The following is a 24,115-nucleotide window of genomic DNA, read 5'->3' on the forward strand; positions in this document are numbered from 1 at the left end:
TGTGAGAAGACTGTGTTTTTTGGTGACTCCCACCTTCCTCCCTCATTCCTGCCTTCCTGGAACAGGTTGTGACCTCTTGTTTCCACACCCCAAGTACACTTTTTAGGACACACTCTTTACTGATGGTGAACTACTTATCCGTATCCCAGAGGATCTGTGAGCATCCTGACCATGGAGGGACCGATCTTATTTGTCTAAAATTATCCCAAGCTCCTAGCTGGTGGCCCGGCCCAGAAGGAAGTATTCAGAGAATGTAGGGAATGGGCGTGACCCAGACTTATCAGCAGTCTGCCTGATTCAGGCCAAGATTAAGCAGCAATTTATTTAAATACTCTAAATAGTAAACATTTGAGAGGGTGGGTGGAGGAATGAAAGAGGCTCCTCAGGGAAGTGTCCGGGGCAGGGCAGAGGGCCTGGGCGGCGGGCCTGCTCACAGGGCGGTGGATGCCCGGAACTTCTGGGTCAGACAGAACACAGCGGCCGTGAGGGCTGTGCACTGACGGGCCAGAAGTTTCACACTCAGGTCGTGGTAGCCTCTCTCGCAGGTCAGCTTGGCGGCCTCCACAAACTGTTGGTAGGTGTACACCACATCCCTCAGGTTCCCCGCGGCTTCCCTGTGCCGGGCAGAGCAGCGGCTGCAGTCTGTGAGCTGGATGCACAGGCCAGCCAGCTGCACCAGGTACTGGAAGGTGTTGTGCACGGCACCCTGCATCTCCTCGGGGCTCTGGTCCATTCTGATCACATGCTGACAGCTCGACAGCAGCTTCTGGGAGCCCATGCAGAGGTGGCTCCGGCTTTCAGAAAAGTGCCAAGTACACTTCTCTGGGGGGTGTTTGTTCCCATTCCCCCAGGAAGCTTCTAAAATGTCTTGTAATTCCTGTAAGCTCTCTGCCAGTCGGATGAAGCCCTCGGGGGTGCTGGCGGGGGCCGATTTCAGCTGCCTCAGAGCCCTGGAGCAGTACTCTGGCCAGACTTGGCTGTTCCTGGCCAGGGGCTCAGAGCTGCAGCTGTAGGCCCGTGCAGGTCTCCAGGGCAGGGCCAGCCGGCTTCCCGCAGAGGGCGGTGAGGTGAGGGGGACCGTGGGGTGTGCCTCCGGGTCCCTGTCTTCTTCCTCTGTCTCGGACTGCAGGCCACGGAAGCATGTGACGTAGGAGAACTGGCAGCTGCACTGCTCCATCCCAACCCTGGGGGCCACTGTCTCATTGACCCCCACGAACCCTAAAGCTGCGGCCACCCTGAGACTGGCAGAAACTTTAGGATGGCTTTCCGGGGAAAAGCACAAGAAGGACTTCTCATCAGGGGGGCAAATGCTAGGGCTTTTGTCTTTGCTTTCTGACAGTGCACATTGGTTTGAATCTTCTAAGTGGGACCCCTCTTGGGGGAAGGGTAGGGGGCTTAGCAGAGAAGGCCCTGAGTGAAAGCTGACCTGCTGAGTATCCTGGGAGGCTGTGTCTTCTTCCCCTGACACATGGCTAAGTGGCTCTGCTTTGACACCCTCCGGAGGGAAGGCTGACGGAATGGTCTGGTTCTCAAGCAAGAAATCGGGGTCCAAATCCAGCTCCGCCAGTACTTTTTGTGCTTGGGCCTGGCAGGCTTGGCTGGGGGTTTCTCTGCTTTGCCCTTGGAGTTCCAGCGGGGAGTGTGGGGGGGCGGGCTCAGTCCCTGTTACAGGGGTGTCCGAGGGGAGGGAGGCTTCCGTTCCACCATCGGGAGCACTGACACCAGTGGTCTGTGGGACCGCATTTGACACGTCACCCTCAGCATCATGCGAATCCTTCCCAGAGTCATCATGAACTGAGTTGGGGCCGTTTCTGTCTGTAGCTAACTCAACGTGTTCCAAGGACAGCTGTCCTTGTTGCTCCTCCTTCTTGGGGAAAGAAGCCATCTTCTCTCCTGAACTCATTCCACATTCGCCACTTCCAGGCCCATCGTGAGGAGACGACGAAAGGTCCGTGCATGTGGGGGCAGTTTCTTGCCTATGATTTGTAAACAAAGATCCCAATCCTGTTTCCGGTTGGACTCCTCCCAGCTCTACTGTGTTGGCTTGGGGGACGGTCTGTGGCCCTGGGCTGACGGTCGGGCAGATGGGGGCTGGGTTCGGGTCGGCACTGCAGAGGGAGGAGGTGCTGTCCTCCGGCTCTGTGGAGAGTTCCTTGGGGGCACTGCCCTCCGAGTCTTCAAACGCAGACACCGTGTGGCGAGGCTCTGCCCGAGCAGAGTTGGGGCCGGATGAACCTGGGTCGGAACAGTTCGGAGCGCTTGCCGGGGAACCAGCAACAGCGGCAGTCACAGGGGCACCCCCAGGATTCTCTTTATGACTGGGGTCAATCCGGAGGCGAACGGCGGAAATAGAAGTCACCCGAGAGTCGATGACCGATTTGGTTTCCATGGTCTCAGGCTCCATCTCCATGACCCGGGAGGCCGGGTTTTTGCTCTTGGCGTCCCTCAAGGGAGCCAGCAGCCCCAGGGCCTTGGTCTCCAGGAGGCCGGGCTCACCCTGCATGTCCTGCAGAGAGGATACCGTTGGGGAGGGCGCACCAAGGGTCAGGTAGGGCTCCCTGTCATAGTAGCACACGGCGTCCACGTCCTCCAGGGAGGCCGACGGCACCAGGGGAAAGGACACCTGGCAGGTGTAGTCGGTCTGTAGAAAAGACCTCCTTTTTCTCAGCGTCTTGGCGTACTTTCTCACCCCTCCCCTTCTGCCTGGCTCTCTCCCCTCGGGCCCGGTTTTCAGGCTGTCCTCGGGGCTGCAGGTGCCAGCCTTATTCTGCATGCTTGTGGCGCTGGCTTCTGCAGCAGAAATAGCTCCGGGCCCTGAGAATCAAGAAAGGAAAAAATGTATAAAGAGCAGGAAAACAAAGAGGCTCGCAGACCTTGGGCTGAGGACTCTGGATTGCCTGGGTTCGAATCCTGCCCGGGCTGTGTAACCTGGGGCACGCTGAATCTTGATCGCCTTCATCTCCTCATCTGAATGTTGGGGATGGTAACTGTGGGAGACCCTTTTTGAGTCTTGGTTGCCCAAAATCTGTCTCATTGCCTTTGGTCACAGTGCTTCAGCTTTTTTTTTGGGGGGGGACTGACCTCTGCCCAGCGGTTGCAGTCTGCTGGGCCTGCCAATGACGGGGTCCTGCCCACCCCACTAAGTGGTCAGATATGTGGCCCGGAAAGTCAGCTACACATCTCCTACGATTTTAAACTCAAACGCAATGAATTTTTTTAAGGGCTCATTCTTAACAGCCACAGTATCCTGACAATACGACAAGGAATCTTGCTGCCCAGCCTCCTGGTCTGGTTGCTGCCTGTGTCTGAAGCAGTTCCTCGCCCTTGCTGGCAGTTTTCTAAGCCATCTTATATTTGTTTCTTTGTGCTACGTCAGCCTAAGTCATTCAGCACCAACGGTGCCAAGCGGCACTGCCACGCAGGCCAAACGAACTGGTGCGGATCAGGTGGCCGGCACAAGGCCTCTGCCTAATGTACGTTCAGTAAAAGAAGCTGCTACTGTCACCGTTGTCACTGTCACCATGTGTCAGGGTTCTGGAGGAGCCTGCTTTGGACAAAAAGTGGCCATGACTCTCAGACGTGGGCATGAGGCGTTCTGTACGTACCAGGGTGGATCTTTCTGAGCAGAGAAACGCTCTTGTGAACACGTGCTGGGGGTCTGCCCAAGGAATGAGGCCCGCAGGTCAGCAGCGCTGGAGAGAATCAGGGCTCTCCTGCTCAGCCAGCGTTCCCAGCCTGGCTGCACCTTGTTCAAAACTATGAAAGGCTGCTTCTCAGACCTCTTAAATCAGAGGCTGGGATCTAAGAATCTATAATATTTAAACCAGCCCCTCGGGTGATGATGCCCAGTCACATTTTGGAGCGGCTGCCTTAGGCCACCCACAGCCACTGACCAAGGGTGTTTCTGAGGCATGAAGAGGGACAGACTCCCACAGTGAGCTGGGCCAGGAGTCCCGGTTCTGGCCTGTCTCTCCAGGATCACCCTGGCTCTCGTGGAAAAGGGAGTGTCCACCCCGCCAAGACTCTCCACTCCCCAGAAGGGACCCAGCACCCATCCCAAGGAGAAAGCCTTCTCAAGTGAGGTTGAAGACGCGCGGTACCTTTCCGCCCGGAACCTGCCCGGAAATGTGATTGTGTCTTTGGCACCAGCCTCCCCCATCACCGTTACCATGATGGGAACCCTCTCCAAAGAAGGAGGAGACTGTAGCCAGTAAGGCAGAGAGAACACTTGCTCTTATATACTAGAGGTGGCAGTCAAGCTAGCACATGTGGAAATGCCTTTGGCATTTTTTTAGAAGTGCAGTCAATAAAGCGCAGTTCTGTCCAGAATGAGGGCGTGAACAGCCAGACGGACACTGTGCAGGCATTGCCAGTAGACGGAACCACAGCAAACGTGCTCGCTGTCCTCGCCTGCCTACAACGCTCGGAGAGTTTGCCCGTGAGTTGCTCTTCACAGGAACACCGGGCTCGGGGGTGCCATCTCCGGCCCCCTGAATGCCCTCCGAACGGAGGGTTTTCTGTGCTGTGAAACACATGGAACTTATGCTTTGCCATGTGTGACCGTTCCTGCAATTGACAGTGTGTGGAACCTGGAAGGGTATGGTCTTTGGGTGTTCTCAGGGGCCAGTGGTAGTTTTTGGGTTGGGGACCCAGCTTGGCATGGGGAGTTTTTCCTGGGCTTCCACGCTTTAACTACAGAAACATTCATCTGTATCTCTATGTCCTGCCAAAGACCAACAGTCTTAGTCTTATTATACCCCACAAAGGTTCTAAATGTGAGTTTACTTGGATTGCAGTAGACCATTGGTCATTCATATATTTAAATAAAATGGTCTATGAACTAAAAACAAAAAACACACATACAAAAAAAGAAAAGAAAGGGGAGTGTTCAGTATGGACCCACATGCCTGACTAGAGGAAGGTCTTGAATGATGGGCTGTCTTGTCCCCATCTTGCTCCCACCACAAAGGTGAGCCCAGCAGGGCAAGGCTGGGGGTGTGGATGGCAGTTGGCTGGGTTCTTAGGGGAGCAGTGCACAAGCCAGCCCTGGGTTTCCCCTTTCCCTAGGGGCATAGTCAATTACCCAACTCAGGGTCGATGGTGCAGAGTTCACTCATTCACTTAGCAGCGACTGCCAGGTGCTACGTGCGGGGACACGGAGATGAGTGAGAGCTGCATCGCTCCTGTGGTCAGAGGAGTCCAGGGAGAGACAGAGATACCAACACAAGGTCGCACAAATAAATACGTACTTACAGGCCGTGCTAAGTGCCAGGCAGGAAGATGGGACAGGGATGGGGAGACTGGCCCTACTCTTGGTGGCCTGGTTAAAGTTTCTGGAAGACATGAATTTCCAGGTGGGGCCTGGCAGACGGGTGGGCATCAGCAGCCAGAGATCAGGGCGAGGAGGGTTTCAGGCAGAAAGAGCCCCTTGCGCAGCGGCTGGGGCTGGGAAAGGGCCCAGCACTTTTAAAGCATGGAGAGGAGGTCTGTGTGGCAGGCGTGCAGGGAGCCGGCCCAGGAGGGGAGGGACAGGCAGAGGCCGAGGCGCACAGGGCCTCCAAGGCCTCCAAGGCCTCCGGGGATGCTAAGGAGCTGGTCTTTTCCCCATGAGCTGGGAAACTGCTGCAGGGCAGGAGCGACTGGCTGGAAAGGGCTGAAAGAGAACTACAAGAGCTGCGGGGTGCAGTGTGTGTGTGTGTGTGTGTGTGTGTGTGTGTGAGAGAGAGAGAGAGAGAGAGAGAGAGGGAGAGGGAGAGAGGAAGGGTGTCCTGGAAGGCTTTCAGGTTTTGCAGTCAGCTGGCAAGTTGTTCTGCATGGAAAGACTCCCACACTCTACATGGAGGGAGGCAAGAGAAACCTGAAAGATGGCCAACAGATTTTCACTGCCTTCCTATGTCAGAGTCCCTTACGGGGCCACCAATGGCCTGTCAGGTAGGTTCTTCCTGCTTTTCATTTAATGTAGCTTCGGGGTCAATAACAATACGGCTACTTCCTTCTGCTGGGCACTCCTGTCAAACCCTTTTCTTTCTGTGTAAATTCTATCTCACCAATCTTTCCCCATCTCTTCTGGGAAGCCTTCCCTGATGTCCACTGTTGCATGAACGCCTCCCTTCCCTGCTTGCCCACAGTTCTCTGACTTCCCTTGTAGCTCTGACTTGAAGTCATGATGCTTGTAATTTAGTCCACTGAACCCAGGGCAGCCTCCTCAGAGGAGAACCATGTCCCTGCTTGACTCACCTGTCTTCCCTACAAGCTTGGTCCCTGCCTGCCAAGTCTGCAGACCCACTGGGGAGGGCTCACCTGAGAGGGTGTCTGGGGGTGTGAGCTTGTCAGCTGCATCATAGTATTCCTCATCCGAGCTGCCATCCTCATAGGCAGGAGCCAGGGCTTCCAGCGTGGAGCGGGGCTGGGTCTCAGTCCAGCTCGGCTGGCCCTGCCGGGAAGCTGCACTGTCTGAGCTGTCGCTCAGGTAACTGGCCGGGGAGAGACTGGAGCACAGGCTGTAGTAGTCGGCTTGGCTGCCCTCATACAGCCTGGGGTCCAGCCTGATGGCGCTCAGCTCTGGTGCCCAGATGAATGTCCCCGGAGCTGGACTCTCAGAAAGCTCCATCTTCCGGGACTGAGGGCTGGCTCGTTGGGCCAGGTCCAGGAGACAGAGGAAGCCACTGGTTTCAGTCCCATCCCTCTCCTCCTGGCCATCAGCATTCACGCTCTCTGGGAAGCCAGGCGAGCCAAAGTGGAAGAAGCCGGACCTGCTGGAGGAGCAGGCATCCAAGTCATCCTCCTCCAGGGCGTCCATGGACTCGCTGGAGCCGCTGGTTCTGCAGCCCCGGCTCTCGGTGTTGGCTGAGTCGGACGCCTCAGACTCGGCGCTGTCCGTCATGCTGCTGGCCCCGCAGGTGCTCGGGCATCTCCTGGCCATGCTGGGCGTGTGCTTGTCCCCCGGAGGCTGCTCCTCTCGTGCGAGTGGTGTGCAGGGGCCCAGCTTCGGCAGGCACTGGTCAGGCAGAGGCTCCAGCGTGCAGTCCACTTCGGAGGACTCCTCCGAGTCACTGCACACCCTGGACTCATAGCCTGCAACACAGGGCACACGGAGGGTTACAAAGTGGCCTTTGGGGACTGGCAGACGCCTAGGTATCCTCCTGCTGCCATGCTGCTGGCCTTCTAGTTTTGCAGATTAGAAAACTGAGGGACAGGAGGGCGGCTGGCCCAGATCACACTATAGTGACCGACACGGGTTCCATGGAACCCCAAACATCCCCCCAACATCCGGCCTCCTTCCCCACATCTGTCTGAACCATGCAATGGAGACGGGATCACCTCCATCCCTACTTCCATGGAGAACCACCTGTCCCCATAAGTACCCCCTGGTGGGTATTCATTTAACTGGATCTCACTTTGCTCTGGGCTGTATCCCCCAGCTTTCTAACCCCCTCACCAAATCTCAGCCCTGTCTTGTCTGGGATCAAAACCAGATGGGGAATCATTTTAAAATACAAAACAGTTCCTTGACCCTACCTCTGATGTACTGAGTCAAATACCCAGGCAGCGAGGCCTGAGGATCTGTACTTTAGCACCTTTAAGGGCGATCCGGAGGCTCCCAGGCTGGCACCTTTCCGAAGCCCGGTCTCGGGCCCCCTGGCTCTACGGGTACTCGGGCAGGACCCATGGAGAGAAGGCTGGGAGCACTCAGCCCAGTCTCCAGTCTCTCCTCCACCATAAGCCTGCAGGGCGATCTTCCTAAAAACTTCTTTCTGACCCACATCACACTCTGCCTAAACCTTCTGTCGGCCTCCCCTGCCTACAGGGAAGAACCTAAGCTCTCCCACAAGAGCTAAGGCCTCCTAAGACCCCCGACCCCTCCTTCGGAGTCTGATCGCTGCTGTGGCCTTCCCACGCTCCAGCCACTGCAGAGCGCTCCTCTCTGCTCTTGCCCTTGCCCTTTCTGTCAACCCTCCACGTCGTCCCCTCTGCTTCCCATGATCTCTCCTCCCCTCTTCATTTGGCCTCCTCCAGCACGTTCTTCAAGATCTGTTTCAAATGCCTCCCCCTCCGGCATCTCCTCTGACCACTGCCGCCTGCCCTGGCAGGAGCGGCCCCTCCTGCCATCAGGCCTCCATGGTAACAGGGCTCCCCTCTGCCCACCTCCCCGACGGGGCACAGAGGTTCATCAAGGTCACCCCTTGTTCATCCATCGTGGTAAAGACAAACTTAACAGATGCGCAACACGCATCACTGCCTGATCACTTTACTTACTATCATCTAGGCTCTGAGATTACTTCTGTCTATTTTGCCCACGTGGAGAAAACACTACATACTGATATGCAATGAGCATCTCTCCCCGTCTCCACACTTGACGACAGCACGCTGGTAGCTTGAAGTTAGCCCTGGGGCAGGAGAGTTTGTGCCGTGAAAATAGACCATTGCTTCTAATCAGGGTTCTGTTTGTTTATTTATTTAACTTTGCCCTTTTGGTGCCCCCCACCCCCAGCAGAGATAGTTGTTAAAGATTTAACGGAAAACCACAGGGGAAATGCTGCATCCGCAGTGCCGAAGCGAAAGCCTGACAGCAGCTGGGAGCTGGGCCTGGAAAACCGTTCACCTCGCCTGGCCTCTGCTACTCCCGTCCTCGTGTGACGGGATTCCCAGTCCCTGCTACATGTTTAGAGGTGCCCTTTCTTCTAAATAAGTAAGGCTGCGAACGTCTGTTACAATTCAAGAGAATGCAAAAGTGTACATAGGCATGGAGTGAGAAACTAGGTCATCTGTACTTTAAAAAAAAAGGATTTGAGAGGGAGAGAGGAAGGGGCAGGGGAGAGAGAGAGAGATTAATTTGTTGTTCTGCTTATTGATGCATTCATTGGTTGCTTCTCCTGTGTGCCCTGACCAGGGATCAAACCCACAACCTTGGCCTAGGGGGACAAAACTTTAACCAGCTGAGTTGCCTGGCCAGGGCCAGTCATCTGTACTGAACAAAACTGAGATCTCTTTTTGCTGGCAAATAAAGACAAAATACAATGGATCTTAGAGATGATTTCAGGAAATTCTACAGGGAATCAGAGACGTTCTATGGTTTTAGGGACTCTCAGGTACTGAGAAAGCTTCTCTATTTAGGATTTGGGGAAGATCAACTGTTTACCAGGAAATAAGTGGAGAAACAGCTCTCTTGGACTTCACCGGAAGTCTCGGCTCCACTCATCCACCACCTCCCTTCAGGCTGCCCTTACCCACGAGGCCGTGAAATGGGCCCGTCCTGGCCGTGGCAAACCTCAGTGCCTCACCTTCTTCAGCAGATACTCGGTGCACCTGTTGTTTGTTCATTGGCCAGAGGAAAACAGAGTTAACTGGGTCAACGAACAGCCTGTAGTACCCAGCGATCAGGCAGGCGAGGTCTTTTGCACTGTTGGATTCCAGCAGCAAAGTGAGAACCTTTGAAGGTGAAGAGAGTTTAAGAGCCTATGTGGCGGTATGGGACGATCTGAAGACGGACACAGGGCCTGTGGGGCCCATGAGAGATGGCAAGTAAGTCCAGCTATGGTCCCAGGCAGGTCCTCTGTCCTGTATTCTCACCTATACGACTCGAAGTGAGCGTGTGCATGTGCACGCACACACACAGTGGGTTCCTCCCAGCGAACGTCCACACTGTCTCCTGCCTCTCCATCCCTTACCCCCTGCCCTAGCCCCCCTACCCAACCACCCGCCCCATGCTCATTCAGACGAAGGAGCCCCTTCAAGACACGACCTAGAGAGAGAGTAAGAGCAAAGGGAGAAGGAGGGAGAGGGCGATGAGAATAAAGTTCTCTCCTTGAGCATGTTGGTATTAAAGCAAAGGAAGACAGGAGAAATGCAGGACCTTCAGAGAGGCTCGGGAAATACACTGCATCACTTACCCATTTTCACTGCTGCCACTCAAAACTCCTGGGCAGCCTTTCTGGTCCCATGCCAACTAAGTTTCTGAACCCATCACGAAAGGACACGGACAGGCTCAGTTTATACAATAAAACCTTTTCAGGCCTGCCCGGGAAAATGCACCCGGTTGACCACTTCCCTTTTGACAGGACAGAATGGACAATTCATCTTCTTAAGCAAATGTGGGACATTAGACTGCTATTATCCAAACTCACATAAACTACCCTAAAATCATTTAGCCCCCAATTCCCAGAGCTAGATTTCGGATCTCCTCCGGTGTGTTACCTTGATGTCCTGAAGATACACCTTGACCATGCTCACTTTCTCAGACTCTTCTGTCAGCTCGACACGGCTGATGCTGGCAAACTCTGCCAACGTGGACATGATGTTGAGTTTGCTGTTGATGATTTGGCTAATCCCATACTTGGCTCCAACTAGAAGGCCAACGTAGGACTCTCTGTCCTGTAACTGCAGAAGGGCAGAGGAAGGGTTAGTCTCCCTTCACCAGTGGAACTGCATTGCACGTGTCAGACGCGACGCCTCTCCCCGCACACTCCCCGATTCTTCTATCAGGTCGCTGTCTCCGCTCCCTAGACGACCAAGCTAGGCCGTAGCCCGATTGGCCCCATTACAGCTAAACTGAGTGTAAATTCATCTCCCTTAATCCCCTCATAATAGGGAGCCAGACCAGGCTGCTGCACAACCTGCACTTTCCCACCAAGGTGCTCTCTCACTCCTCTAGAAATCCCTTGCCTGCCATCATGCCTGCGGAAGTCCTGACCCTCCTTTAAAAGCTTCCATCAAAACCTACTGCAAACATCTACTAATAATGCCTGCCTCACCTCTGTCTGCTCAGACCAGAAGAGTCCTTCCCTCTGTGTTATTTCCACGCTACTTCCTCTGTACCTCTCACAGAGCACTGAGCTGTGACTTCGTATTGTAATTATTTGTATCCAAGTGTCGTGTTGCCTGCCAAGTCCCCTGATGACAGGCTGTATTTATCTACGTTTGCAACGCCGGAGCCCAGCAAACACCCCGAGCCAGTCTGACATGGTTGGCTTCTTCTCTCGTTCTACTTCTTTCCTGAGACAGGAAAGGTACAGGGGGACCGGGGACAGCTGGGAGAGGGCAGGACTGGCCCTCGGGAAAAGTGGGAAGCATTTCTTCTACCTCCAAGCCTTCCTTTCTGTGATCTGGTCTCTTTTCCACCTTTTGGTCATCTATGCACACAAGAGACCATCTAGTTTTCCTTTCCACTATCTGATTGCTCTCCCTTGCTCTCAAAACACTGATTATCTTTTTCCATCTATATTGTTAGGTCAGCAATCTGATGAAATTGACCCATCACTGTAAATGACTGCGAGACACACCAAATCCACTGAAAGAAGATTTGTTAATATTAAAAAAAATCTCTAATTGGTAAGTTGTCTGGCTTTGTGCTGGAGAGTTCTGGGGCTGGATGAGTGGAGGGGAGAGTTCCCTTAAGCCACACCCCCCATAACTGACAGCTGGAAAGCACAGAGCTCTAGGCTGGGGCTCCAAGAGGGAAGCCTGAGGAGGCATGAGGGTTCCTTTGCTTCTCTTTTCCCTTCTCAGACCCACCTCCCAGTTCTACCTTTCTTCTGAACCATCAGGGCCCCATCCTGTCAGTCAAACTGTCTTATCTTTCCTTCTCGATCTCCACGTTTTCTTCTTCCCCTTCCTATTCCCAAAGCTCCAGAGTAAATAGCTTACAGCACCCTTCCCTGAAAATGCCTCTCCTGTATCCAGAAATGTGGCTGAATCCAATCTTCTTGCCTTTCCTTAACCCCTTCCCCTTCCATTCTTGACCTGATGCTCGTACCTCTGCTTCAAACTCCACAGCAATAGCCCTGTGCACCTCTCATGGCTCTGCTTTGTCTGGTTGGCTACTTTGTTCAATGATCTGAGGGTAGAAGTCCTGTCTTATCCAGCTCTGCCTCCCCCAGCACCCACCAGAGGGCCAGCACAAAGCAAGGACATCATAAACACTCCCCAGTGGCATGATGTTTAGTTTCCCAAACAAGTTCTAGTACATGACAGAGTTCTCAAGAATTTTAGGTGGAAGATTCACTGATCTTCAGAAAACGTCTAAGGTCCCTTACAAGAGTGGGATTCTACAGTCCCCTCATACGTACCATTAAAGTAGCATTAAAGATTTTCCCACCATACATCTTGAGTTCCCCAAGGATCTGTAGGTAATTTAAACGTAGCTGGGCAGCAGAAATAAGTTGCTTAAATAGGAAAAAAAAAAAGACTTAAGTTAGAGTCATTCACTTGCCTAAACTCAAGGCAACGCTGCCGATGCAGCCCCTGAGGCCTCACAGTGACAGCTGGCGGGTGGGTTGGCGGGGCCGTGGCTACGTTACCTTCTGTCGAGGTTCCAGCAAGTTTTGGTTCCGCTTCATGTGGAAGCTTATGGCTTTCTTGATGTCTTTGCCTTTCATGTTTCGGAGTAAAGTGGGAGATATAAAGTTCTCTATTCCCCAGTCTTTCCTGCCATGAGACATTGGAGACAAGGAGGCCCCTTTTCACAGTGTACTTGGTGGCTCTAGTGAAGAGCATAACGACATTGGATTCCGTACTTCGTGTCCCCAGAATATTGCAGCCGAGCCTCTTTCTCAACAGAAGGTACATACATAGGTACATACGCATGTGTATAAATCTATATTTTATAGAAGTATATTATGATATTAATTATATTTTATATGTGATATATTTATATAAAATATAATACATAAATTTATATATATGATTGTATATATTTCTTCTCCCCACCCCAACATACACAAAACACCCACAGCCACCCAGAAATTAAGCCACACCGATCTTCCTGGGAGCTCACCACTCCTGGTGTGGTGTGATAGTCTGTTTGGCAGAGCAGGAGACCTCCATCTTTTTTACTGCAATGTACATGACAAATCACGATCACACATGTGTGACACACTCTTACGGGGCCAGGCTTTGGATGGTGCAGGTCTAAGAGCCTCAAAGCCCCCAACAAATATAAAAAATACAATTTCTCATGTTCCACTCTGTAGAGATTTGACCCAGTACCTCAGGGACAGGGCCCAGGATCTGTTTTATTTTTATTTATTTCTCTCTTTTTTTTTAATTGTATTTTTCATTTTGATGCCCAGGCAGGGCACAGAGCTGAGATTTGGTGGGGGGTTAGCCAACCTGGGTGATGCTGCCAAGAACAAAGTGAAATTTTAAGCAAAGAATCAGGTGGTGTTGGAATCCCAGGACTTGAAGCTGCCTTAATAGAAATATAATGCGACGTTACTAATTTCCAAGGCGTCCCTGCCCTTATCAGAACTCGTCGTGGAAGTTATACGATTTCCCAAGACATTCTCCCAGGAAATGAGAACTTACAAAGGGATCCTGCGTCATTCCTTTTGGACTTGGCTTCTGCCCCAGAGGGAGCAGCCAGATTTTGACATCTTGGGAAGCCCTGCTGGGTCCGAGAGGGTGGAGAGGAAAATGGGTAGAAAGACAATGGACCGATACCTAGGGAGGTGGATATCAGCTCTCTACGGAATCTGGCCGTTCTGGCCAAGGGCCAGTCAAATTATCAATGCAGCACAGCTGCTGCTGATGGGTCACAGAAGGTCCCTGCCACTCACTCTATGTACTTCAAAGAGATCTTCTGCGGCTGCGCGCATGCGTAGATCCGCTCCTGGATGTGCAGGGCCGCGAGGCGGAGCGCAGCGCTGCATTTCATTTCCACCGCAAAGCGCTCCTGGAGCACATCGCTGCAGCTCTAGAAGAGATCAGATCAGAGGAATTGGGAGACAGAAACAACAGATGGACTGTGTTCCTCCTTCTCTCCAGGGAACGGCAGCAGGACCAGGAGCTCAGCGTTGAGACCTGGTTCCGCCGAGTCTAGGCTGCGTGACCTTGGCTAAGTTACTACGACTCTCTGAGCATCGCTGTTCTTCCCATTGCTCAAAGAGCCTAGTCAGGCCTACCTCACGTGGTATCTGTAAGGTTTAATTTAGGTAATGCCTATGAAAGCAGGTATGAGGGACACAGTATTATACAAATATAAAGCAGTGCTGTCATTATTTGCTAAGACTTGGGGCAAATCAATCCACCTAGTTTGAGTTAGCTCACCTGTACAGTGTTGATGCCTCCTAATGATCCTTTTTCACCCGAATAAAAATGACATAAGAATTCTCATTTAAAGGAGAGAGAGCAACAGGCTGCAGGGACCAAGGTAGCTATTTTTGGCTCTGTCTCTAAATGGGTGACCCAGGCAAATCATGTGACCTTGCCAAGACTCAGTTTCATCATTTCTGAAGAAAGCCTGGGAGCCCTAAAGCCCCTTTTATCCATGAAAACTGCAACTCTAAATATCTTAAATGGTATTAGGAAACGTATCATCTACATCAAGGACTAAGCCTGAATTTCATTAACACATCACTAATCTCCTGACCTAGCAACTCCATGACAGAAAAGGAATTCTGAGGGGATGTTCAGGCCCATTCTCCTTCAGATAAAGCTGACCCCTGCCAGGGAGCTGCTTAAGCGCCTGGAGCTCCTGTTCAAAAATGAGGCAGCGTGTCATCTCTGAGAACAGCCACTGTTCTTTCAGGAAGCGCAGACCCAGTCACCTGCAGATAGAGGTATTCGAAGGCCACGGGGTCTTCTTTCAGGAGGTCCAGAGGGTCCTTGGGAACAAAACACACCCTGAAGAGGCAGCGGCAGTCATGTGATTCCTCCCTTTCTACCACCTGCGATGGGTAAGGGAGATGCTGTTAATCTTATCTACCTTTGTTCTTCCAGGTATTCCACAAAACAGAACAAAGACGATGAAAGATGGTCCCCGGGGATTGCAGTTTGAGTGCTTCCCAAGACAGCCAGACCCTTGCTCCTAATTTGACTTGCCCATGGGTATAAAATGTAAAAAGCTCAAAAGAGCAAAGTTTCCCACTGACTCCATCAAACCTGTTCCCCTTTCCAGAAGAAATTTCTGGAAAGAACTCTCCAGTGTCTTACACACCCTCCCACAAAGAGTCTACGTGTATATAGATGTACTTCTATACCAAATATTCCTTTCTGTCCCTCAAATGACAGGATAGGATACATTATATATATTCTGTACCTTACTTTTTTTCACTTCAACTATCTTAGCAACTGAATTAGATTTTCTATTTCAATGCTAATAGGATAGAAATAATTTTTAAACAATGTTTGCAGGCTGCAGTGTTAGAAGGTGGTGATGAAGGTAAGAGCCCATCTGCAATGGGAAATGCTCAGAGAGGCTTCCATGAGGTCACGCCTTGCTCCTGCTGTCACCCTGCTTCAAAAGCCCCTTCTCCTTTTCCAAGTGTGGAAATCCCGCTCATCTTTGTATCAGTGCACCCTCCACAAGGATTCGCTGAACTGACCCGTGTCTGGCTTTAAAGAGCTGGTACCACAGATCACTGATGGCCGAAAGACTGAGAGGTACAGAGGGACTGACTGTGCTTGTTCTGTCCTGCCTTCCGCGGCCAGCTCAGGGGATAAGCCTCACAGAAAGGGCTTAGACACAGCAACAAATGCTCCCCGGGCACCTCAAAGGCAGCAGGTTCAGGGGAAGACCATCAGAGCTGGAAGCGAAGGATGGGGTTCTGTTGGTTGTGTGACCTTGAGTAAGTCCCCTTACCTCTCTAAGGCTCTGTCTTCGCATCTGCAAAACGGGGCCCTGCCTACCTCATATGAAAATCAGGCCTGATTCTAGTCCTATCATCCTCAGGCTGAGTGAGCTCTGTGCCTTCTTGGCACAAGGAGGTGCATGAAACCTGCAGATGCACTGAGCCCTGCACCCCAAAGTCCTGGCTGAGGCATGCAGCTTGCCCGGCCCGGGCCTCCTCGCCCGGAGCAGGGGCCCCGTGTACCTGCTGGATGAGCTCCTCCTCGTGCAGCAGGTGCAGCCGCGAGACGTTGCACTGCTCTTCCAGGACCAGCGCAAAGTACTCTGTACTCCGGATTGACAGCTTCTCCTTCACCGTGAGGATGATGTCCTGCCAGGCACAGAGAGGCAGGTGGGTCACCTGAGGAGCAGCTGGCCCTCACGCTCCCCGACCTTTTCTCTGCTCCTGGGGCAGCTGCGGAGAGAAGCCTGTGCCCCTTGGGTCCAGTGCCAGCTCAGGCAGCCAAATGTTGACAGGCCATGCGTGGGACTTGTCATGGCCCTTCATGGCCCTGCACCCACTCCTCGGGGCTCCAGTGCTACCCGTACGGCTCTCCTTTCTTGCTTTACTTGGAAGACTGGAGCTACCCTCTGGGGGCTAATACCTCTTGTCAGGGTCTCTGGATTCATCCTCTGTCTGGAGTCCCCATCTTCAACTGCTCACCAGATAGAGTCCCACCCCCCGCCTGCAATGTGACTGTGAAAAATTAACCGGTTTCTTCTTGAGAAACGGAGGACAGCAACGCCTGTCTGGAGCTGCCGACAGGATGGAGTGACTGACACCGTGCCACTAGAGCTGCTCTGCCCCGGTCCCCGGGTCCGCTCCCCGGGTCTGCTCCAGCGGCCCCGTGTCATCGCACGGTCTTGGCTGCCTCAGGGGGCTTCACAGTGTTCCCCGGGCCTGGCACTCTTTCCCCAGGACTCTTCACAAGGTGGTTTCTTTGTCTTCAGAGAGGCCTTCTCTGGTCACTGCATCTAAATGTGATCGGCCCCCGTCATTCCCGGGCCCAGGGTCCTGTTTATTTCCCTCGTCACTCCTTAATGCTATTTCCTCCAACAGAAGCCATGTTCTTCGGTGAGAGGCAGTCTAGGAAAGTGAAGTGAATGGGTTTCACAAGTGGACTGCCACTTTCCAGCTGTGAGTCCCAGACAAACTGCTTCCTCTCTATGCCTCCCGTTTCCATCTGTAAAGTGGTAATGACAGTAACACCTACCTCACAGGTCGTGTGTACGTTCATGTCCCATATAAGGCACTGAGGACAGTACCTGGCAGATGGCAAGGGGTCACTACAAGCTAGCTGCTGAGATTTGTTTTCTTGCTGATTGCCTCTCACCCCACTAGATGGTAAACTCCCCGAGAACACGAGCCCAGCCTGCCTCGTGCTCGGTCACATCCCCAAAGCTTGGCGTGCAGGGGTGCTCATAAACTTTCACCTGAGGAGTGACCATCCTCAAACTCACCGCAGACCGCCTGCCAGAACCTCAGATTTAGTAAGTGTCAGGCCATAGGGGCTACCTGTTCCTGACGACTCCCAGTTCAGAGTGCCCTTCCACCTGTTCCATCACTGTCCATGGTAACGAGGGACTCAGTGCTGAACAGCCTCTCTGCTTCTGTAACTCAGCAACGGTCATTCAGTGCCCACTGTGAGCTGGCCATGACGGGCCCCTGTGTCTTCACCCTGTCCCCTCTCTCCATTCTCCCGCCTTCATCTTGGCTTGAGCTCACACACTTCTCCTGGCTTCGTACAGTAGAATCCTAAGGACCCCCCTGCTACCCATCCATCCTCTGCCTTGCACCTGTAGCAGGGGCTGACAAACCACAGCCGGTAGGTCAAGTGCAGCCCACTGCTTGTTTTTGTAATTAAAGTTCTATGGGAACACAGCCGTGCCCATCTGGTACAATGCAGAACTGAGGAAGTGTGACAGAGACCCTGTGGCCTGCAAAACCTATAATATTTACTATCAGGCATGTTACAGAAAAAGTTTGCTGAGCCCTGATGCACAGGAACTTGTCTAAGCCTTGCCCTGGTCACACTCTCCCTTACCTGAGAACACTGAGTGGCTTCCCCTGGCTCACCAGCCCAAAAAGCAAACTCCTCAGCTTCGTGTTCAAGGTTCTCAAGCATCAGGTGCCGGTCCATTTCTCCCACTTTATCTCCTGCACCCTGCTCGCAAGCCCCATGCGCCTGTCAAACTTCCCCATATATGGGTGCTGTCTTCACGCCCCTCTCCTGTCGAAAGCCCACCCATTTTTCCAAGCCTGCCTTGTAGGCCACCGCTCCCCAGGGGCCTTTCCTAGCCACCAGCTGGAAGAGCTCTCTTCCCAGAACAACACCGTTTTCATGTCCCCCTGCTGTGGTCCTGAGTACACTGTACCTTTCCCGGGTTCACAGTGAGTTATCGCCCGGTCTCATCTTTAACCCCCAGCCCTGCCCTGCGCCAGGAGTCTGGCTCCCTGAGGGTGTGACCCGGGCAGTTTTGTCTGTCTCTCCAACACTTTGCTGACACACAAAAAGTGTCAGCAAATGTTGGCTGGGTCAAATGACATGTTATTTCCCTTGATGTAGAGAAAGAGGGTTTTCTTTTTTTTTAACATTAAAATTTGTTTGGTTTCTTTTTTATTATTTTTTTTCAGGTAAAGTTCACATTCAATATTATTTTGTATTAGTTTCCAGAGAAAGAGGAATTTTCTTACATAAAAACTTTGCTTTTACATAAGTACTTTGCTTCCTTTGGTAAGGGAGCAAGGAAGAGAAAAGTCTCCGATGAACAGACTGATCCCTTTTTTTTATAACCCATAAGGTGTGTTTATATCCCCTCTCTCTGCCGTAAAGAGCTAAGAGATTTGCTTCAGTTTTCACCACCGCAGGTAAGTAAGATTAACCAGTGTTATACCAACTCATTGCCAGCTCATTTTCCCCAACTTTATCTATCCTCTCGGGTTTAATTCCCCTGTGGTGTGTGCTTTTATTATAAATCAAAGTGTTCTGGCCACCAAAGGGGGAACCCACTGTAAACCAATCACCCCTTCCGTTCCAATGCACTTGGGTTAAGGATAACACAAGCAGAAACCCTGTGTGATTCATCCACAGAACTTCCCTTTTATGCAGAACGGCAGTGTGGCCAGCTCCAGTACAGGGTTCAGGCACAGACCAAATCCGAAGCCAGCTATGAGCTACCTGACCTTGACAAACTTTGGATCTCTTGGGCTTGTGTTCTCATCTGCAAAGTGAGGTTAACACTCACGGCCTCACAGGGTCACTGGGGGCGTTAAATGAGATAGTACACAAGGAAGTGCCAGAAGACTGGTAGTTGATGATGAGCAGATCCGTTCCTCCATCCCTTCCCTTCTCTGGGCCTGGGCTTCCCAGGTTCCCTGAGAAGCTTCCTCCAGCTGCTCCTGAGTGACACTAAGGTTACGATACGATGGGGCATCTGAAGCAGCTCTAGAAATGGTAAAGGAGGGTGCCGGAGAGGGACACCGGCTGTGTGCATTGTGTATGTGCATGCATGTATGTGCACATGTGTTGGTGCATGTACACGTGTGTCTGTGTGTGTCTTAGCTACTGTCCATTACCTATAGCCACTTGACCCACCTGAACCTGGCCGAGAAGAGCCGGGCTCAGTGTTCACTCTGACACTGTTTTCAGTGTTTGAGCAACATTCGTTTTTGCTTCTTTCTGGAAGCCTCACTCTGATACTATTTACTCCCTTCCTCAGAAACTAGAGGCCATCCCTTATTGTCCATGGATGGAATCCAAGCTCTGCTGCCTGTCATTTGAGGCCCCGCCCACTCCTCCCACAAGGAAATGGCCTGAGCTCCAGCCCTGCTGATGGTTTGCTACTTCCTGGGCAAGGCCCATCTGCCTGGCTCTCTGCTCTGCTCACGTGACTCCCCGAGACTGACGTGCACCCTCCAACCCTCCAACAGCCCTGTTCCCACCTGCCCTTGTTGAATTCTTTGTTGCCCTTCAAAGCTCAGCTGACACCCAACTTCTTTCTGAAGCCTTCTCTGACGTCCTTATGGGATGAAATAGATGGTACTCTTACCCTTGTGCACAGAGAACGTCCTTGTCCCTCTCTTCACAGCCCTAATTCATCCTGCCCTGGACTATTGGGAGCTCCTGGAATGTCCATCCTCCCCCAGCTAGGCTGTAAGCCCCTGGAAGACAGTGTCCACTCTTTACCTAGCTTTCTACCCCACTCCCTGCCCAGAGCATCTGGTCTGAGAAAACTTAAGTGCAACTAATGTCATTTCTGAACAGAATATGCAGAGGCCTGGCCCTGCCCTGACCCTCACCTGGGTTTTTAGCTGCTTTAGTCTTTCAGGTAGCAGGTGTGGGGGTCAGGGAAGTCCTGGGGTGAAGGGTGAAAGCTTATGAATTGTAATATGACCTCGGGCAAGTCACTTCACCTCTCTGGGCTTTGATTTCCTCCCCGGCAAGATGGTGATAAAATCTTGCAGGGTGGCTGTGCAAATGAGTAAGAAAGCACAGCGCTCGGCTTACTGGAGGTGTTTGGACTGTGGTCGTCATGAGACCACCAAGGCAGCTACAGGGCTAGATGCCAGGGGTCCTAGGAGCCAGCAAGTTCTCACTGCAGAAGAGATTCAAGTTTGCTCTTGATACCTTTACGGTTGTGTCTGCCTCAAACTTGAACGCTTTGGTCTGTCCATTCTCCAAGTACACCTTGAGCACGTTGGGCATACACAGCAGAGAATTTCCCTGGAAAACACAAGGGCAGTGCTGAAACTAACCCTTCCCCGCTCCCGGGTGTGACAAACCCTCAGCCTCCTGACCCTGCCTGGTTTGGAGAACGGGACTCCCCATTAAACGTCTCATCAGGCCTCAGGTTGGCCTTGGGAGAGTTCCCGGTGGGCGAGGCCTAGGCCACACAGACAGGCGTGCTTTATTCAAGGGAGAGCCAGTAGGACTGTGAGACGTGGGAGACGGTGGAGAAGAGGCCCCTGCACAGGCGTCCTGAGAGCCCTGCACTGGCCTGTATGTATGATGTCTCAGAATCGTCAGCTGATACCTCCCTGCTGGTTGCCATCCTTAGGGGATGCAAGTGAGCAAGTCAGGTGACAAGCACGTATGCTGTCCCCAACCATGCCCGTGAGGCCGGAGTGAAACCCCATGGCATTTTACTGCTGCATCCCCTGCAGGGAAGCATCACCATGCAGGAAAGCATCACCAAAGGACAGAGGGCCGCCTCCACTCACCCCATATACTCACGGGCCCCCTTAGGGACTCTGCCACTCTTGGAGGGCTTTTGGGGAAGGAGGCAGAGGCCCGGCCTGTGTTTGGTGACCCCACGCCAGCCAGAATTCCCGAGGCGAAGCAGGGCAGGGAAACATTCCCTTTGGGTTTGGAGAATCCCCCACCGGCCACCCTGGGGCCAGTCTCATAACAAGTGACCTCCGAGTGTGCAGTGCAAGGAAAGAATGCTCCCGGGGCTGGGGTCCTTCAGAACCAGCAAGAGGTTCTAGAGTGGCTGAGATCCAAACTAGAATCAGTCTTGTTAGCGGGTTCTAGCCTTTACTTCCCATTACTGTGTACTACTCTTAAAAACACACGTCAAATCTAAAAGAAGTTTGATCCATTTCCACAAAGGTGGACTCAAATGTTGCTGAATGACAGGATTGCAGGTCTTTTCCGATTAACACGTAGGCCTGCCACTGGCCCCTTCCTGGACAATCCACCTGTCACTCTCAGGTGGAATGAAGGTGTGGTCTGGTAGGTGGCAGGGCATGTGGAACATAAGGGTTCTGCAGATGCGGACCAGATGGCCTGGACCCTTTGCCAAAATGGCCAGGACCCCCCATTTGCTGGTCTCTGTGGTGAGGAAACCAGCTAAGGATAAGATTGAACCTGGAAGTTTCAAAATCTAGTATTAATTGCTGAATTCAGAATGGCAAAAGTTACGGACCATTGAGGGAAACATGTAAAGTATGAATAAGTGTGTCTTTTATTCAGCCACCCACATTAAAAAACTGAACTCTGGCCAATATCTTCTCTATAGATACGACTTCTTCCTCCCACCAGAGAGCTGTCCCGGGCAGAACAAAAGGACGGGCGGAGGACACAAAAACCTGGGCTCCCCTAGTTTCCTGCTATGTAATCTCAGACATTAATTCTCTTAACCTCCTTAATCCTCTGCTTCCTCTTTTGTTAAAATGCCCCCCTGGCAGGGCATTGTGGTGGCTGAGGATTGTGTACCCAAGATGTTTAGGTTCCCACGATAGAGGCTCTTAAAACACAAAAGCCATCCCTCCCAACACCAGCACTGACATCGGAATATCACTTTCAGAGGGACACTGAATTGAAACCTTCAAAACGAGAACTTAAAAGCTGGAGTTTGTTGCAATGTCATGGGCAGGAGGATGGAGTCACTGAAAAACGGAGCCACAGCAGCCCCCCTTGCCTTTCTCTCTCTGGCCCCGCCCACAGCCCCCCCCCCCCCGCCCTGTCCATGGAGGGCTTGCATCTTACGGGGTGCAGGGGGCGGGCCCACAGACCCTCTAGCAAACCTACTGCACTTCCTCTGCAGCCTCTCAGGCTCTGGGATTCCAGAGTCCCAGGGAGCTGCGAGCCAGGAGGTGGCTCACCAGCCTCGCGCAGGGTCCGGTCAGGGTCAGCCCCTGACAGTGACGCACCTGGCTGTGCGTGCCCACCAGCACTTCTTCGGCAAAGTGCACCTTCACGGGGTTGGTCTTCAGCCTGGCTCTCTTCTCCTCGGTCAGGAAAGATGACTTGGGGACTCCCTGCAGAACACCGACATGACACATTTTACGCGGGACTTTCATAAAAGCCACAAACGTCTTCTCACTCTCAAACACAGAAGCAAAAACTCTGACAGCTTTCAGGATTCAATTAACACCCACAGAGAAGGACGACGTCCCATTAGAGATCTCTTCATAACACCTAGAGATCAACACACACAATGTTCTCATGCGTCCAAAAACAGTCGAAGATTCATTCACTACCTCGGCAAAAGGGCTGTGGTCTGATGAAGGCACAGAGAACTGGCCTGTGAACCAGGAGACCTCGGTTCCAGCCCAAGCTCTGCTACTCAGCAGTCGTGAGAACTGCCTCAAATCAAACTCTTACAGAAGAAAACCAGTTCGGTGTGAGTGCGACTCGTGTGTGTGTGTGTGTGTGTGTGTGTGTGTGTGTGTGTGTAAAACAAAGCAAAATAACTCAGCGTGACATTAACTAAGTCACTGACCCTCCTTGGACTTGGGCAGTTGGACCAGACCACCTCCAGGGTTCCCTGAAGCTCTCATCCTTGGGGTTTATCCTTGGCCCCTCTTTGCTCTTCTCATCTTTTGGGTGGGACCTTTGCTTCCCAGAGGTAAAAGAGTCACCACAGGTTGGTATGAGTATGTGGTGAAGCCCTTGACCTCGACTGTATCAGGCTAAATTGTGGCACTTAACGAACAGCAACTTGCATGATGTAGACCAACACGATGTGGTCTTCTCGGGTGGAATCCTGATATGCTATTTCCCGGTCTGACACCCTGTTTCCTTAATCTGCAAAGCCCTTTAGGACTGCCTCGGGGACGTCTGCGTGTGTAAGAGTCCCGAGGCAGGACTCCGGGCCACATTCTGTGTAGCTGAGGGAAGAGATGTGGCATAACAGTCAGGGAATTATGTCCGCAGCCTCAGGTATCAACAGACCGATGGCAGGACGCACATAAATGAACCCGTGGCCCAAACTTTTAAGGCAAGAAGAGGGATATGAATTACAATAACTAGAGCCTTGGTGTGACGGGGTTCATGACTGTGATTCAACGTGTCAAATATATAGTTTGCTTTAAAAAAAAGAGTTGAGTAGAAGGAGGGGGGGAATGGCAGTGTTCCCAGGGAAGAAGTGCACCCTCAACTGGAGAGATCACTTAACCTCAATTTGCTTCCTTATTCAGACAGAATAGTTTTCCAAGAGGAAGAGACAGAAGGAATTAAGGCAAGAGAAAGCTCCAACCTGAAATCAGTGGTGGGACTACCAGACCGCTTTGAATGTATTTGTGCTTTTGAATGTATGAGGCTGTTGGATCTATTATATGTACCAGCTGGCATCACCCACAGGACAGAGAATGGAGAAATATTAGGATACCAAAGATAGTTAAGTATCAAGTTTCCCAGAAAATGAACACAGAAGGTTCAGGAAAACACAATTAGTAACCTTGTTAATTCTCGGCAAAATTTGAGACAAGAGATGGTCAGGGTGCTCTCAGACATCGGTCACCAATAACCAACACGGAGTCCCCAAAACAAGTCAGAGCCAACCGAGTCTGTTTTTCTTTTGAAGATAAGATTCCAGATGGGTAGGCCGAGGTCCCGTGGATATAGTACTCCTTCATTCTTGCAAAATATTTGATAGGGCCTCCTATAATGCCCCTGTGGAGAAGGCTGGGCGCAGAGCCATTAGGTGGACCCCAAACTAGTTGACCTAAACTCAAAAGTGTCCTGATTCCTAACTAAGCAAGTCAGGCCCCCTTTGGCTTCCCTT

At 52.1% G+C, this 24,115-nt stretch overlaps 1 protein-coding gene across 2 annotated transcripts in view; it reads right to left on the reverse strand.

Moving 5' to 3' along the window:
- Positions 1 to 303: 303 nt before the first annotated feature.
- FRMPD1 (FERM and PDZ domain containing 1) overlaps positions 304 to 24,115 on the reverse strand; it is a 72,055-nt gene continuing 48,243 nt past the window's right edge. For both annotated transcript variants that reach the window (XM_037164122.2, XM_053656091.1), the window contains 11 exons: positions 22,260 to 22,367; positions 20,233 to 20,328; positions 15,810 to 15,935; positions 14,544 to 14,663; positions 13,554 to 13,690; positions 12,297 to 12,423; positions 12,066 to 12,161; positions 10,195 to 10,377; positions 9,282 to 9,429; positions 6,301 to 7,074; positions 304 to 2,814 (listed from right to left, as the gene is read on the reverse strand). In XM_037164122.2, the coding sequence (XP_037020017.2) occupies positions 431 to 2,814; positions 6,301 to 7,074; positions 9,282 to 9,429; positions 10,195 to 10,377; positions 12,066 to 12,161; positions 12,297 to 12,423; positions 13,554 to 13,690; positions 14,544 to 14,663; positions 15,810 to 15,935; positions 20,233 to 20,328; positions 22,260 to 22,367 (4,299 nt within the window). In that variant the 3' untranslated portion in view covers positions 304 to 430. The remainder of the gene's footprint in view (positions 2,815 to 6,300; positions 7,075 to 9,281; positions 9,430 to 10,194; positions 10,378 to 12,065; positions 12,162 to 12,296; positions 12,424 to 13,553; positions 13,691 to 14,543; positions 14,664 to 15,809; positions 15,936 to 20,232; positions 20,329 to 22,259; positions 22,368 to 24,115) is intronic.

This window comes from Artibeus jamaicensis, unplaced genomic scaffold, assembly GCF_021234435.1.
Source record: "Artibeus jamaicensis isolate MK-2021 breed Jamaican fruit bat unplaced genomic scaffold, CSHL_Jam_final scaffold_1964, whole genome shotgun sequence".
Lineage (NCBI taxonomy): Eukaryota > Metazoa > Chordata > Mammalia > Chiroptera > Phyllostomidae > Artibeus > Artibeus jamaicensis.